A 15,558-nucleotide genomic window follows, 5' to 3' on the forward strand; every position below is an offset into this window, starting at 1 on the left:
CATTTTTTCAGTGGTAAGATGTCCCTGATTCTGGCTACAGAGATGATTTACAAGCAAGTAATGAAAAGTGATATTTGATTAGAGCTGGCTGGTTATTACTGTAATGTGTCTCTCCAGCAATTAAGCTGCACATGTGCTTTCTCCAGGGCCTGCAGGAGAGCTGTGTGGGCAAGCTCGGCAAAGCTGCTCAGGTTTGTACAAGTGCAACAGGGCTCTGGGTGTGCAGCACCCACCGCTGGGCAGCTCCCCTCCCTCTCCCTGCTGCCATCACTTCGTTGTCTCTCTGTTATGGTTACACGCCGATTCTTTAGAGCTGACGCTCACGGTTGAGTTTAGCCGGAGAGTACAAGCAATAGTCATAATTTAGCGCCATCTACTGTCTGCAGATGGTTTACCTGCTATGTCCGGGCTTGAGTGGCGGCATCCACTGGAGCCTTCAGAGAAACTAAGTGCGCGCACCTTGGAGAGGTTTGGTCTTGACCCACCGCTGAGGTAGCTGCTATTGACTGAAATAACACAAAACAGGAGCATTCTGAACAAGCTCTGATTTGCGGCATACATTCGTTTATCTTTTTTCTTCCTGTGGGTCCCTCCGAGAACTGCTGGCCGCGCTGCTCCGCCCGGGGCCAGTTTCACCCGCCGGGCCCAGCCGCGCTCCCGGTCTCCGGGCGGGCTGTCCCCATGGGCGGGACTCGCGGCGGCGCCGCCCCCGGCCCGGGCGCATGGCCTCGGTGCTGCGCAGCGCCGCTCGCTTCGCCCCGCGGCTCCTGCGGGCGGCCTCGGGCCCGGCCATGCAGCAGCCCGAGGGCGGCGGGGGCTGGCTGGGCGCGCTGCGCTTCGACAACCTGGCTCTGCGCTCGCTGCCCGTGGACGCCTCGGAGGAGAGCGGCCCGCGGACCGTGCCCGGCGCCTGCTTCGCTCGGGTGCGGCCCAGCCCGCTGCAGAACCCGCGGCTCGTGGCCATGTCGCTGCCGGCGCTGGCGCTGCTGGGGCTGGAGGCGCCCGCGGCCGACCCGGCGGCGGCGGAGGCCGAGGCCGCGCTGTTCTTCAGCGGGAACCGGGTGCCGGCGGGCGCGGAGCCCGCGGCGCACTGCTACTGCGGCCACCAGTTCGGCAGCTTCGCGGGGCAGCTGGGCGACGGCGCCGCCATGTACCTGGGCGAGGTGCTGGGCCCGCGGGGCGAGCGCTGGGAGATCCAGCTCAAGGGCGCCGGCATCACCCCCTTTTCCCGGTAAGGCCCGGGCGGGACGGGGCCGGGGCAGCGGCGGGGCGCGGTTTGGCCGCAGCAGCGCCCGCTGCCCCGTGCCTGGCTCGGGCGCTGTGAGGGGAGGACGGGGACGGACTTGCCGGCCCGAGGTCGCATTGGCGAGGGGCTGGTACCGTGCTGAGGATCGTTCCCTGAGGCAAAGGTCACCTCTTAAGCCCTCGTGGTTATTTGTTTTTTGTTTAACTTTGGCAGCAGCGAGTGTAATGCTTAAATGTCGGAGCAGGAGGTGCCAAAATTTTCCACTGGAAAACAAGAGTGTAACTGCATCTCACTGCATCGTTCAGGTGTACATTACTTCTGTCCCTGGTTATCCTCCAGGGATAGCCCTGGTAATCCCTGTGGTTTCCCCCTGTGGCAGGATGCAGACCATGATGACAGTGAGGACAGCCGTGTGTAATTGCAGCCCACACAGACGGGATTTGAATGTGGGCATTTTGGTCCTGCTGGTCCTTCCTCCCACTCTTCCCAGCTGTAGGAGGAAATAGTGGAAGAGTCCCCAGAATGCTATACTGGCCAAATCCCTGCAAGGGATGGGTATCTGCATTAGTCACGTTAACCTTTAAATATTTCAGGTAATTTTTCCCACTTGCATTTGCCATATTTTCTGTTCCAGCCGTACGGTCTCTGTAACACCTTAGTTTCATGTACGTGGTCCTCTGAAGGCCTTCTTCAGGTCTGTGAGGGTTAAGGAAATCTCAGTGAAAATCCCAGATATAGTGTTAGCTTTGTAGATCTGCCCTGGGCAGCTCTCCTGCTTGCCTGTGGCTTTGGAAGTGCTGGGAGTGTGGACTGAGAACCACCTGTGTCTGTTCCATATGCTTACTATCTATTAAATAAGCTAGTTTGTTTAGGTGTTTGGGTTTTTGGTTTTTTTAGTGCAGCTGTTGTGCATGCTCATATTTAGGACCCCATTTCTAGATTGCTTACCCAGAAAGATTCAAAATAATATTTTTCATCATATTTCATTTAATTAAGAAGAAGACATTGACTTGATAAACAATAAAATAGCTATAGCTGTCCAAATTTAAAAAAAAAATAAATAAAGACTGTTGCATCAATAAAACAAACACAGTTAATGATTAGAAGGGATATGTGTACCTGGAAGGTTTATTCTGTTGTGTGTGCTCTTCATTGCAAGTTGTTGTGTCCGTGTAATTGAACTTCAGCAGAAGTTTGAAGGTCCAGCTTTTCACATCTGCCACTACATTTTTGTGGGACCATGGACAGAGTGTGTCACTTGTAGGCTTTTATTTCTCTGCTGCTACAGAGGAGACAGGAGTTCCTGCCTTTGTAGGCTAAAAGCCATCCATGTCTCCTTGGTGCAGACAAGCTGATGGTCGGAAAGTGCTGCGGTCGAGCATCCGGGAGTTCCTGTGCAGCGAGGCCATGTTTCACCTGGGAATACCAACAACGCGGGCTGGCACCTGCGTCACGTCCGACTCCAGAGTCGTTCGGGACATGTTTTATGATGGGAATCCAAAAAATGAAAGGTGTACGGTTGTTCTGAGAATAGCCTCTACATTTATAAGGTAGAAGCCTATTTTATTGATCATTTTGTTTTGTTTTTGTTTTGGTTTTTTTTTCCTGTAAAACTAAACAGTCTTTTAAACTGTATTTCCCTAACAGTACACACTGTTCGTTTGTTTCTTGTTCTGGAGGCTTGGAACTTCTCTGGCTGGGCTGTAGGAAGCTGTTTTTCTTGTTCAGCAGATGGGATGGGCTGCTGTCTTTGCACTGAGACATATAAATACTAGAGATGCTGGCCTGGTAGAAAGAAGAAGTTCTGCAGACTTAGGAGAAGATATTTTTCATGTTTATTCCTGTACAGAATACATTATTGGTTTTTTATAGTAGTAGTAATAGTGGTGAATTATACCTTGATCCTTAATTCCAGTTCTAATGTAGTTCTGTGAGAGTTTGGGTGTACTTTCCCTGCCTGAGAAGTGTATGAGGTTCTTGCTGCAGCAGAAGCTATTAGGCATTTCAGCAAGTTGCATTGCTTCCTCTAAGGTTACAGAATATTAGAGGTATGAAGAACATGTGAGGTATGAGGAATGTGTGTGTGTGTATTTGTGTGCATTCCTGTGTGTTTACATATATGGAAAATATATCTGGTATGCTTGATGTACAGTCTAGTATTTAAAGTAAGTCCAACTTCTACATATTAGCAGGATAAAAATTTTTCAGTAGAAGGAGTTGTAAGAAACTTTAATTAGCTGGTGTTCAGTACTGGCAAGGTTGGTCAGTTTAGTTACATGAGGATGTAGGAGCTTCCTTTCACCAAGTCACTGAGCCTCACCACGTTCAGTGTAGGAATCTTGCAGATCTTTTCTCTCAGCCACCTGAAGAATTGGTGTTAAGAGATGATGTGCTGTTATTGCAACAACAGTAAATGTTTTTATTACATGCAATATCAAATTAATAGTATCAGATAATTCTCAAACATGTTTTTATTTTGAGACAGATTTGGCTCTTTTGAAATTTTTAAGCCCCCTGATGAATACACAGGACGCAAGGGTCCCAGCGTGAACCGAAATGACATTCGAATACAGATGCTTGATTATGTGATCAGCACTTTCTACCCAGAAATCCAGGAGGCTTATTCGGACAACACTGTTCAGAGGAATGCTGCTTTCTTCAAAGAGGTAAGGAAGATCAGATTCTCTTCATAAATCCACATCAGTTGTCTTTAGGAAGTGCATCTGAGAGCACAGGTGACTGGAGTCAGTTAATACTTCGTATCACTCAATTGTCTGAACTCCTCGTTGAAGAAAGCACTCTTAGTGGACCCCGTTTATTGATGAAAGCAGTGTTGGTATTGATCTAACCAGTGAAAACAGTGTAACCTTCCTAATGGTAAATCATGATTTCCCTGCTTTGGGGGGGTGGCTTCCAAAGGCTTGTCTCAATTTTCTGGGACTATCTTAGACTGGGAGAGGGAGTTCTGGCTCTTACTGTCAGGTGATGAGTTGATGGTGCTGAGATATTACTTGCAAGGCATCATTTTGTAAAATACTGAGATGCTGAGTCTCATTTTCCAAATTACAAACAGGAGTGTTCTCTGCAAATCAGTTTAACTTCAAACTTCGGAACTGAAATGTTTCAAGGCAGTTGAGCACTTCTATAACTAGCCAGCAAACAGGGTAATTAAAAAATACCAGTGTCTAATACTTTCTGAAAGCTGTTGTGGTGCTTTAAAGCCTGAACTTGCCTGGTATGAACTGAGGGAATGGCTGCAGCATGGATGCACTTTCATAACAGACCAGTAAGAGGTCAAAAGCCAGACTTGATAGCTGACATGCTACAGTTTGGTTTCGTGACTTTTTTTTCCTTACCACAACCTGTGCATACTTGCATTAATTCTTCAAACCAAGCTGTGGCTTAGTTCACCACTATGTTCCAAAGAATTTAATTCTGCTGGACAAGTCCTTTGTGTGCGAACAGTTTGGTTTGATGAGGAGAGCTGTGGCTTGTCACTCACTCTGTTTTGTTCAGCTCTGTAGCTGTGATGGCATGTTTGCTTCCTGATGGCAGAAAAGTCATGGGACTTGGGGATCTTTGTGAATGTGTGTGTGCCCAGTCTGCTTCTTCCTTGCTTCTTTGGCTGCTTTTCTCGGCCCAGTTACTACTGGTTTCCTTTTCCTTCCCTCCACCTATATTCCTAGCATCCTTTTCTTGTTTCCCCAGATGCATTTTTTGTTTGTTGTGCTCCTCGTGCCACTGCCTGTCCACACTCCCATGTCTGTGCTGTCATTGCCTCCTCATGTTTTCTCTCTCATCCTTAGTGGAGACTTTCCTGACTTTCCTCCACCTGAAAATCATCCTTTTTTAATTAAACAAACACATCCATTTGCAGGGAACTGCTGTCACTTCAACTCTATCTTGCTTTATCATTCTTTCTGCACTGTGGAGGAAATAGAGAAAAAAGTACAGGTGGTTGCATTTCACAGCACTGTCTAGAAAGCAGACATCATTAGCTGTACTTCTCAAATAATTTGTAGCTGTTGTTTAAATTTAAATGAGCATGTCCTTCAGCTGACAGTCTCATTTATATATACACCATACTTGCCTTCTAGTTTGGCTAGCTGTAGAAAAATGTTAATGAAAAATAAAGGTCACAGAAGATGCAGAGCTGTCTCTTCATTATCAATATACCCATCTTTGAGTGGCACCCAAGCTTTAGTTGCTTTTGGACACTCTAATCAGGGGGATTTCTTTTTACCAGAACCCTGGTGGAGTGCAGTGCATCCATACAAGGACTGCCTTACCACTGGAGTGCTTTCATCCCACCCCTGGTGGCCAGGACTTTTTCATTTTTAAATTTTGTATTTTCCTGGCAGAGAGCCATTCTGCAGGGTGTGCCTCTCTTACTGGGCCATGGCCTAGGTAATCAGTTTTGGACACATGTAGCTGGCTGCTGGCTTCCAGCTGCCCCGTGAATCAGCACTCAGGGAAAATGTGTAAAGTACCTACCATGAGAATTTTGGAAAAATTAGAAGTGTGGAATCTCATGGTAGACCAAAAGGTTGTGTTCCATGCATCATTTGTGGTTTTCACTGCCTGTCAGGGCAAGATTTGTCTAATTTTTCTTCTTTACTTGACTGCATGTGTTTTTAAAAAGGTAGAAAAATTCTGGATTTGAACACAAAGGCATAGAAACATCTAATTAAACAATTTATAGGTTGTTTTTTGAACCTTAATGAAATATACTTACACTGCAGCATGGAGCAAATAGTTGTTGAATTTTTGTGCATTGTTAGCTATTTGGGAAGAAGAATGATTTTATCTATGAAAATAATTTGATTTAAAAGTTTTAGTGAATGGCTATGCAAAATTTTTACTTACAGCAATTTAGCAAAGTATTTGCAACTAGTTTTATTTAAAAACCATTTTAGCTTCATGACTTTTAGATTTTTAGAGTTGTAGTTGACAGGTGGGTTAATGTATTTAATAACTAGGACTGCTTTAAAATATTACACTATTTATTTGAAGGATGGGGCACATGCAGTGATTTTAGTCAATTCCATACAAATAGTTCCATACAAATAGTTCTCAGTTCAGCAGTGAAAAATTACTGATGAAAATGCATTCGGTGAAGAATTGCATTTGAATAAAATCATTGTTCTTGCAATACTTTTATTTAATCTTGTAGCCTTATTTCCACTCTCAGAACATGGAGAGAAATGCTTATCAGTGCTAAAACCCGTTTGCATGGAATAGTTTTTTGTGTCAGCCCTTTAACCTCCCTCTAAATCACCCCTACATATGAGGTAAACCAAAAGACTACACTTGCTTATGTGATTTCCTGCCTTTAGTTACTCTTTAAAATTAATAATGGGCAAAAGAATATATTTGTACAATGACCGCACTAGTATGCACGTCTGACCTCAGACAGTTTACATTGTTTCAGTGTCCTGTCCCCAGAGCATTTGGAAGCTGCTCAATTGACTGACAAGTCAAGCATGGAAGGAGAGAAGTGGATGCAAGTGGAAATGGGAGGCAGGGAAACAGGAGGAGAGAGGCAAACTGGCCTTAAGGTGTTTGTGTGCACGGCATACTGCCAGAATCTGCTTCCACTGGAGCTGTAGAAACATAGTTCAGACTAGGAAATACATGAATGTGTTGGAAATACATTGTTGTGGTGACAAATGAACACAATGTCCTTTCTTTCAGATCACCAAGCGGACAGCGAGGCTGGTTGCTGAGTGGCAGTGTGTGGGGTTTTGCCATGGCGTGCTGAATACAGACAACATGAGTATTGTTGGACTCACCATTGACTATGGCCCTTTTGGGTTTATGGACAGGTCAGTGTGGCATCATTGTTTGCAATGTACATATGTTGGTCTTGCTATGTAGGACAGTCCTGGTGTTCGTGGTTGCTTTAATATTTTAACTCTAAAGCAGACTTTTGAATTACCTTCACGGCAAAGGAGATCAAGGTAGTTGTCCTATAATTCTTCTTGTCAATGTACTTTAAATGTGTTCACAACTTCTCTAGCTGTTAGACTGTTCTTGTAGCCTGTGGCTTTGGGAAAAGAATCAAGGAGTGTTTCCTTTCAAATTTTGTAGTTCCAGCAGACTAAAATAATAAAAGTACTACTTCTCACAGTATTAGTGTCCAGGTAAGTAGAAGAATGCTAACAATTTCTTCTCTTGTAGGTATGACCCTGAGCACGTGTGCAATGGGTCTGATAATACAGGGCGCTATGCTTACAACAAACAGCCAGAGATTTGCAAGTGGAACCTGGGGAAACTTGCTGAAGCTTTAGTTCCAGAGCTGCCCTTGGAAATAAGCCAACTCATCCTGGAAGAGGAATATGATGCAGAATTTGAGAAACACTATTTGCAGAAGATGAGAAAAAAACTAGGCCTAATCCAGCTGGAATTAGAAGAAGATAGTAAGCTGGTGTCTGTTCTGCTTGAAACCATGCATCTCACAGGTTGGTGAACAGCACAGAAGGTGCTTATTTAATAGCCTATCAGAGTTTATTGTCAAATCAAAATACAATTTATATCTTGACCTTAAAAGAAAATAGCCTTGTGCAACTACATTGTTATTTGGGAGAAGAACAAAAGGCTGAAAATAATTACCTTTGTGTGAACTGTGGAGTAGTTGTTGCCTTATGCAACTCACATTTGCACCCTCACTGAAAGAACAGTTTTATTTGCCTCTTTAGAATGGTGACCTGTACTGCTGAGGGAGGAGGTAGGAAGGAGGTATGGGAACTGCTTTCCTGCTGCTTTATTAGTTGCATTACTGATAATTTTTTTTTTTCAGCTGGAGACTTCACAAATATTTTTTACTTGCTGAGTTCATTCTCAGTAGACATTGATCCTTCAAAATTTGAAGGTTTCTTGGAAGACCTTACAAGTCAGTGTGCTTCTGTGGAAGAACTGAAAGTTGTTTTTAAACCACAGATGGATCCAAGGTATTACTCTGCTTAAATGCTTTCGGTTTTTGCTTTTAGTCTCATTATAACCATAATGGTACGCATGGTATATAATATTTGACTGATTTTAAGATTAGAAATGTCACTGTTAAGTACATGCACTATGGTACACAGCAGTGACTTTCAGCAGTTGGCTCTTGAGTTAAAGTTCTCTGAGCTTTTGCTTGGTCTTTTTTTTTTTTTTATTTCCTTCCCTGTTTCTTCTGACTTGAGGAATTGAGATTGCCAAGTAATGAAGTGATATGGAAGTATTTTAGAGAAGAAATGGGTTTGAGCTACAATGCTACTGTGTTCTGCTAGTGTAGTGTCAGCAAAAAGTCACTTTCAACAGTCAAAGTTCTGGCCTAAGGATAACCTTGAGGTGGTGTAGTCCATGCCCCATTTGTTCTGCAGTCCAGCTACTCTGAGCATGGAAAAATAATAATTCATGTTCATCTGCTGTTTATAACAGTGTCTGCAGCAGTTTTTCAGTTTTTTGGAGATGGGGGAGAAAAAATTAAAGGTTTTCTCAATATACTTCTCTCCCTCCCACCAGCCTTGTGTACTAAGTGCTCCATGAAGGTAATGAACCTACCAGATTTTCAGCTTTTGCTGTGTATTGATAGCACAATACAGAGATAGTTTGTGTGGTAGAGATGGGACAGTATTTTTTAAACACTGCATTCAGGACTAGAGAAACATGAAAAATAGCTGTAAGTCATCATGATAGGGATCATTTTGGAGGGGAATAGTACTGTATTAAAGTGAGTGCATGACTGATTTATTTTTTAATCCCAGCACTTGGATATCACAGATCTAGGCATGTCAGATGTGTACACCAGATCTGGATAGTACTTTATATAAACTCATAAATCAAAGCACCTGGCTTCTCTCTGCTGACTAAAAGTAGGAAAATATAACTTGATATAATGAATTGTCTGTTTTGATGACAGGAGAAATGTTTTCTTTTGTCCTTTGCTTAAAACTGCATTCACAGAGAAAATAAAAACACGTTGTAATTTGATATGCTGCAGCTCTTTGGGTTTTTATTTTACTTTATGCTATGCTGTAGTTATTAATTCAGGAAAAATAAAAGCTAGCACAGTATTGCAAAATAAGGTGGAGCTATTGTACAGCACCAGCTAACACAGTGAAATATTAAAAGATACAATCCTAGTCAAACTTGCAGCAAAATAGTCTGGATATTGTTTGGAATTTATTACCAGAAAGAAGTTCTCAGTCTGTGATTTAGACTTGCTAACTAAAAAATTCAAACACAGTGTTGTCTCATGCAACTTAAATGAAGTATTTTCCCCATATCAATTGGGTTTTTATAGTACTGGCAAAATTAGTAGCGTTAAAGAAAAAAAAAAAAACCCCAAACAACAAAACCTTTGAACTCTATATTATCTTGATAGCTAAATAAGATTGAAAATTTTAAGCAAATTTCTTTCGAAGTTCAAAGGGTATTTTGATGAGAATTGTGCAACTAAACCACTAATTTTAAAAATCTACTGTCTGCGCTTTATATACCACAGGAGTATGAATTAAACACACTGAAGAAGGAAGAAAAAATTAGGATAATATATAATAAAAGTTGTTTTGTTAATTATGAATTTCTGTTACTTAACCTCTCTAGTGAAACCCCAGTTTGTTGTGAATATTTTTGTATCTACTTTGATTGCAAAGAGATGGTTCTTGACGAGCAGCTCAACTTTAGTATCTAACATGTTTGTTCTTTTTGTTCCCAGACAACTGTCAATGATGCTGATGCTGGCTCAGTCTAATCCTCAGCTGTTAGCATTAATTGGAACAAAAGCTAATATAAATAAAGAACTGGAGCGCATTGAACAGTTCTCTAAACTGCAGCAGTTAACAGCAGATGATTTACTTAGCAGAAATAAAAGACACTGGAAGGAATGGCTGGAGAAATACAGGTAAGGTTTCTCAGTACTGATAGCACTGTTATATTTCTGCATTTTGAGAACAATGTGCATGTCTCACAAGAGACACCCTATCTCAAATACAGATTAGGAGGGTGGGGAGGGTATGCAACTGAAGAATATTGTCTACTGCCATCATCAGTGTCTTTGTTGCTGTGAAAGTTCAAGGACATCTTTTTACTTTGTTTACTAAATTTTGAGGTAGTGTGAAGATGTAGAAATCATGTAGCATCAAATCTAATATGAAAAGTGCTTCAGCAATGTTGATGTTGATTCTGACATAGACTAATTCCAGTTGTGAACGTTTAAGTGCTCAATAACTACGACTTACTGACCTCTAAGTATTCTATCCTTTGAAGTTTTTCTCCAATGGAAAAGTCTATGTGTACTGTGTGGATTAGGGCAGATCTTTCCTCACCTGGCTGCCTGTGATCTTATTTCTCCAGCAGGGCTGAGAGCTTTAGCAAGTATTACTGGTAGAAGGTACCTGAAACTGCCTCTGCTGTATTGCATCCTCGTGCTTTTATCAGAACAGCAAAAGCTTTTACCAATAAACAATGTAGAAATACTTGAAAGACAAACCTGAATGTGTCAGTCATTGCAGAGCAATGCAGAACAGACCATATCCTGTGTCTTGATCTGACTGGAGAACAGAAAAGCTGTGCTGTGCCACTTCCTCAAGCTGTGTCAGGATCTGCTGACTGTCCCTGCTTTTAAACTAAGTGGTGTTTTCTAGTCTGTTGTCATGCTGCATTTTATAAACTGAGAGCATTATAGATGATGTAGTATTTTTTAAGAACTGCAAATGAAGTATCTCAAAACAAGAAAATGTGTCAACTTCTACATATGGTTCTTGGTAAAAACCAGTTGTTTCTTAATTTCAGAGTCCGTTTGCAGAAAGAAATAGAAAGCGTTGGTAATGCCGATGCCTGGAACACAGAGCATGTCAAGGTCATGAATTCAAACAATCCAAAATATATCTTGAGGAATTATATTGCCCAGAATGCCATAGAAGCAGCTGAAAATGGTGATTTCTCAGAGGTATGCTATTATTGCTCTCTCTCTCTAGGCTTGTGTGGATGTGTAGTGGTGCTGTCAATGACTGACATTATACCAGGCAAAATTTAGTCTGGAATCTTGGGCAGTAAGGGGATTGGGAATTCACTGTTCAGTAGATCTCTGTTGTTTTTATTGTAACTTTAATTTTAAGGACTGCAGTACAAATAATGGAATAAAAACTCTGAATGTGAACTTCACCAGCTCTTGTAGGCTGACCTCAGGACAAGGCATGTACACTGCTTTTACATCCTGAGAGTGGCTTGGAAGGCAGTTGAGGGTAAATTTATACTTGTTCCTTTCTGGAAAATGTTATCTTTTAAAATGTACAGCTTTCACCTGTGGACTTCAGCATGTGGAACATTACATGCAGAATATTGCAGAATATGGGAAAATTAATTTAAGAAATTATATAAGAATTTATATTTAATATTTGCATTTCAAGTTATTTGAGCCTGAGTCCCATACACATACAAACTCAGCCACGTACAATTTTACAGTTTGCATCTTATGTATAGTGTTCATCTGTTTAATATTTGGCTTGTTTGGAGTTCATGTATTAAATACAATACACTTGCTCATTATTTGGCATGAGATTTGTCTCCGTATCATTTTGCCTTCACTTCCTAAATTCTTAACAACCATGCTGTGTTTTCGCTCTAGGTAAGAAATGTGCTGAAACTTTTAGAGCATCCATTCCAAGAAGCAGAAGGTTTCCAGGAGATAAAGGAGGATGCAGAAGAGGAGGGAGCAGCTGCTACAGCAGCTGTTTGTTCTCAAGAGAGCAGAAGCAAACAATCATATTGCAGCAAACCTCCGCTGTGGGCTTCGGAGCTCTGCGTTACGTGATCTTCATAACTGCCTTGTTTCGTTTTTTGCTGTGAACTGAAGACTGATCCTCCTTCAGCAGTGAAGAATTCAGCAAGGCAAACATCAAAGTGCTATTAAGTTATTGAAACAACACTACATTTGGATGCATCTGCAGCAGTTTTCAGCTGTGCTTAATTTGAAGCAATTGTGGATCATTGGAACAAACCAGTGACAATCAACAGCCCATACACATCAGTAATCTAAATGTTTTAAGGCCCAAAGTTTTTCCTTTATCCTCACTACATTGTAAGGAAAAAACAAGGTTTTATGTTGAAGCAGGCTGAACTTCAGTCATCGAAATGGAGTTGTTGTTATGTGAAGACAAAACCAGCAAGTCAGGAATCTGATCTGTTTTTGTCTGATGTCTTAACTAATAGTACTTCTCATATTTATTTACTGCTTTCTCTATGCAGAAACTTTTAGTCCTCTTTAATGGAGGAACAGATTCAGTGTTGCTTGTTTGAAGCTATGTTTCATTTAATTAAGTAGTTCATTTCTTGTGAACCTGCAGATTGGTATTTAATCATTATCTATTTTCTGAGAACGTGTGCAGGCTAGAATTTGGGGGAGCAATTTAATTTTTTTTAGGAGCAGAATTAAGGGAGATTACATACATCTGCGCTTGAAAACTTGGTGGTGAAGTTTATTCAGGTTCAGTATGTTTGCACACAGCACCCATAAATATCTGCTAAACTCAGGAGTGCAGTTTGTAACCCAATTGCCTTGGGCAGGATCCATAAGCCAAATTAGTTTGAGCCTTAAACTACCCCAGCACTCAAATCCGGGTTTGTTGTGTCTTTATATCGGTGCTCCTAACAGAGTCTGCCTGTTTGAGAAGTGTGCAGGTGAGGTACCTGCTCATCATGCAGGTCAGTGGGGCTCTTCCATTCCTTCTCTACTCTTGCACCATTTAGTTTGTTTCCATGGTCCTTGAAAATCTTCAAGCTGGAAATTGGCCATTTAGGAGCGTGCTGTTTGAGCTTGGTAAAAGATGATGGAGGATGTGGGAGAAGAAGAGGAGCTGACTTGCTCACAAGTTACTTAAAATGCTTCAGTTGAGGTTTCAGGGGAAGGTTGTTTGCCATTATTGTCACATCATCAGAGTTGTTCTGTAGTTGTTACTTAGCTTTGAGTTTCTCTTTGAAGGACTGTTACTAGTTCAGACACCTGAAAGGTTTGGTTTAATGCAAAGGCTTCTCCTTCCAAAGAGATCACTGGCTCACACTGAGATGTTACGTGTCCTCCAGGAAATTCTTCTGCTACCCCCATGCAAATTTGTCACCAGCTTGGGTTGAATTGTGGTTTTTTAAGTCTTCCTCAGTATGAGCTGTCAGCAGACAGAAAGTACAGCTGGACTGTTGCTTATCCACCTGCACTAATAGTCAGTTTGTCCTCCTCACTGTCACAGGACATAGGACATGCTTTGAATGTAAGCATTTATTCTGTCTTGGAGCTGGAGGAACTGATTTGTGATAAACTGTGATCTCTGACAAGCACAGCACTTTCTGTGTGATTTTGGAGTCCTTAAAGAAAAGGACAAACTAGGTGTATTACCTAGCCCATGGAAGAATGGTGTAGTTGAAAAAGGTCTGTTGGGAATAATCCATTTTTGTGGGAATTAGGAGCTTTCATTGAGGATTATCCTCCCTTTAAATTTGGGTTACTGAAACCAAACCACTTAATGGAAACATTAGCAGAAAGTCAGTGCTGGGTAAACAGGACTGCATCAGGGAGGGAAAGTGCATGTGCAGTTTGAAATACACTTGAGACATCCCCTTGCAGAACCTGTGGTCTCTTACAGTGTGCCTGGTCCACAAGGGAGCAACAGAACGGGGAGAAGTTGCTCCAAACTGATCAACATAACTGTGCTGATTCTGTTTCTCAGTTTATATCTTTTATTTTGGGACACAGAGGGGAACAGAGTTTTAGAGGAGCTCTGTCCTAGCTTTTTTCTTTACCAAAATGGTGTAAAAAAGTAAGGATTCTTAGCCATACCTGAACTATTAAGTCTTTTTAACAGCATTCTAGTAATAATAATTTGGGGGGGTTGAGTAGGTCTCTGTTAATAGTGGTACAGAGAAGGAGAATAATAATGTAACTGTGTGTTTGGACATCCAAGAATTTGGATTAACTACCAAATTATTGTGCACCTATATTGCCAAAATCACAGAAGGAGATACTTTGGAATAATTTACAAGCAATTCTCTTATCTTAAAAAGGGAAAATGAATGTTACAGTGAGAACTGCAAACGCATTTGCTGCTAAATATTCTTTGCTTACATGTCAGTCAAGTGCAAGAGGTCTGGCAGGGTTGGAATGATTAATGCAGCCCCTTGGTGTGCCTCTCAGTGAAGTTGTATGTCTAACAGTGTTCACCAACAGTGGAAACTCTGAAGCTTTCACACGTTCCAGCTGCACGGACACCCAACTGCATTGGAGAACCCAACGGTTCTCCAGGGCATGCAGTAATATCAGTGCTGTGTGTTTGAAGCATGATGATCCAGAGCCAAGTGGAATGCTTGTGCTCTTCCAGCACTCATTTCAGCAGGTGGGTTGTAGTTTGATCTCTGATGATAGTGAGTTTCTTCTGTTCTTGTTCCTGGAGCAGTGTGGAAGAGGGAGGTTGAGCAGCAGCATGATTAGGCCAAATTTTGTCCAGATTAGAATGTTACCACTTAGCTCAGTTCTTCAGAGAGAAGGGAGTGCAGCTTAGAGCATTTTGGAATCTAAATACTTGAATCATAATTTGCTTCCTGATTTTTACTGCCTGTATTTGCAATGGGTTCTGAAAATAATATTCCTGGTCAAATATTCTGCTTACATAAAAGCCATGGAGTTGTGCTCAAAATGAAGTGGTGACTCTTCCTATCAAAAGCTTTCTGTGGAAATACTTGATTAGACTTAATCCTGTGGCTACACCATATATCCTAAAGTACCTTCGCATAAAATCAAGTGGTACCTACCCAGATTCCAAAACTGAAATGAGAAACTATTGGAGATGAGTCTCTGGATAGTCTCACATGATAGTGGGACTCTTTTCATGACTTGGTAAGATCTCACCATAACTCTGCTTCATGAGCTTGTAAATCTACAGTTGCAGAATGTTTTGATGTCAGCTCTTCTTTTGGAATGTTGTGTGGGTTTGGGGGACTTTTTTGGTTTGTTTCTGGGCTGGGTTTGTTGGGTTTTTTTCCAAATAAGTGCTACAGATTTGATTATTTTATTAAAATTAATTAAAATTGCAATTTTAATATTTTTGTTAATGCCTATTTCCTGAAAGTTTTACTGTTAAAACAGTACTGATCACAGATGTGAACCCAACAGGAGGGTTTCACAGTGGTGTCACATCCAGTGTACGATCACACAGTCTGAATTCTAAACAATGCTGTCACTACCTTGGTAACATAGTTGCATCTTGTCATTTGGCTTTATGCTTCCTGTGTTGACAGGAAGGTTTTTAGTGTGCACTGCAGTTCTCAGTTCCTCTCACCTG

General features: G+C 41.7%; 1 protein-coding gene across 1 annotated transcript; it reads left to right on the plus strand.

Annotated features, from left to right (window-relative positions):
- The first annotated feature begins 685 nt into the window (after positions 1-685).
- Positions 686-15,310, plus strand: SELENOO (selenoprotein O). The gene is made up of 9 exons (XM_041405305.1): positions 686-1,231; positions 2,593-2,796; positions 3,732-3,912; positions 6,941-7,071; positions 7,427-7,707; positions 8,046-8,196; positions 9,948-10,133; positions 11,024-11,180; positions 11,859-15,310. Exons 1-9 carry the CDS (start codon positions 723-725, stop codon positions 12,051-12,053), a joined length of 1,995 nt encoding a protein of 664 aa, XP_041261239.1. The 5' UTR covers positions 686-722; the 3' UTR covers positions 12,054-15,310.
- Positions 15,311-15,558: the final 248 nt, after the last annotated feature.

This window comes from Onychostruthus taczanowskii, unplaced genomic scaffold, assembly GCF_017590055.1.
Source record: "Onychostruthus taczanowskii isolate IOZ18803 unplaced genomic scaffold, ASM1759005v1 scaffold23, whole genome shotgun sequence".
In the NCBI taxonomy this organism is placed as follows: domain Eukaryota; kingdom Metazoa; phylum Chordata; class Aves; order Passeriformes; family Passeridae; genus Onychostruthus; species Onychostruthus taczanowskii.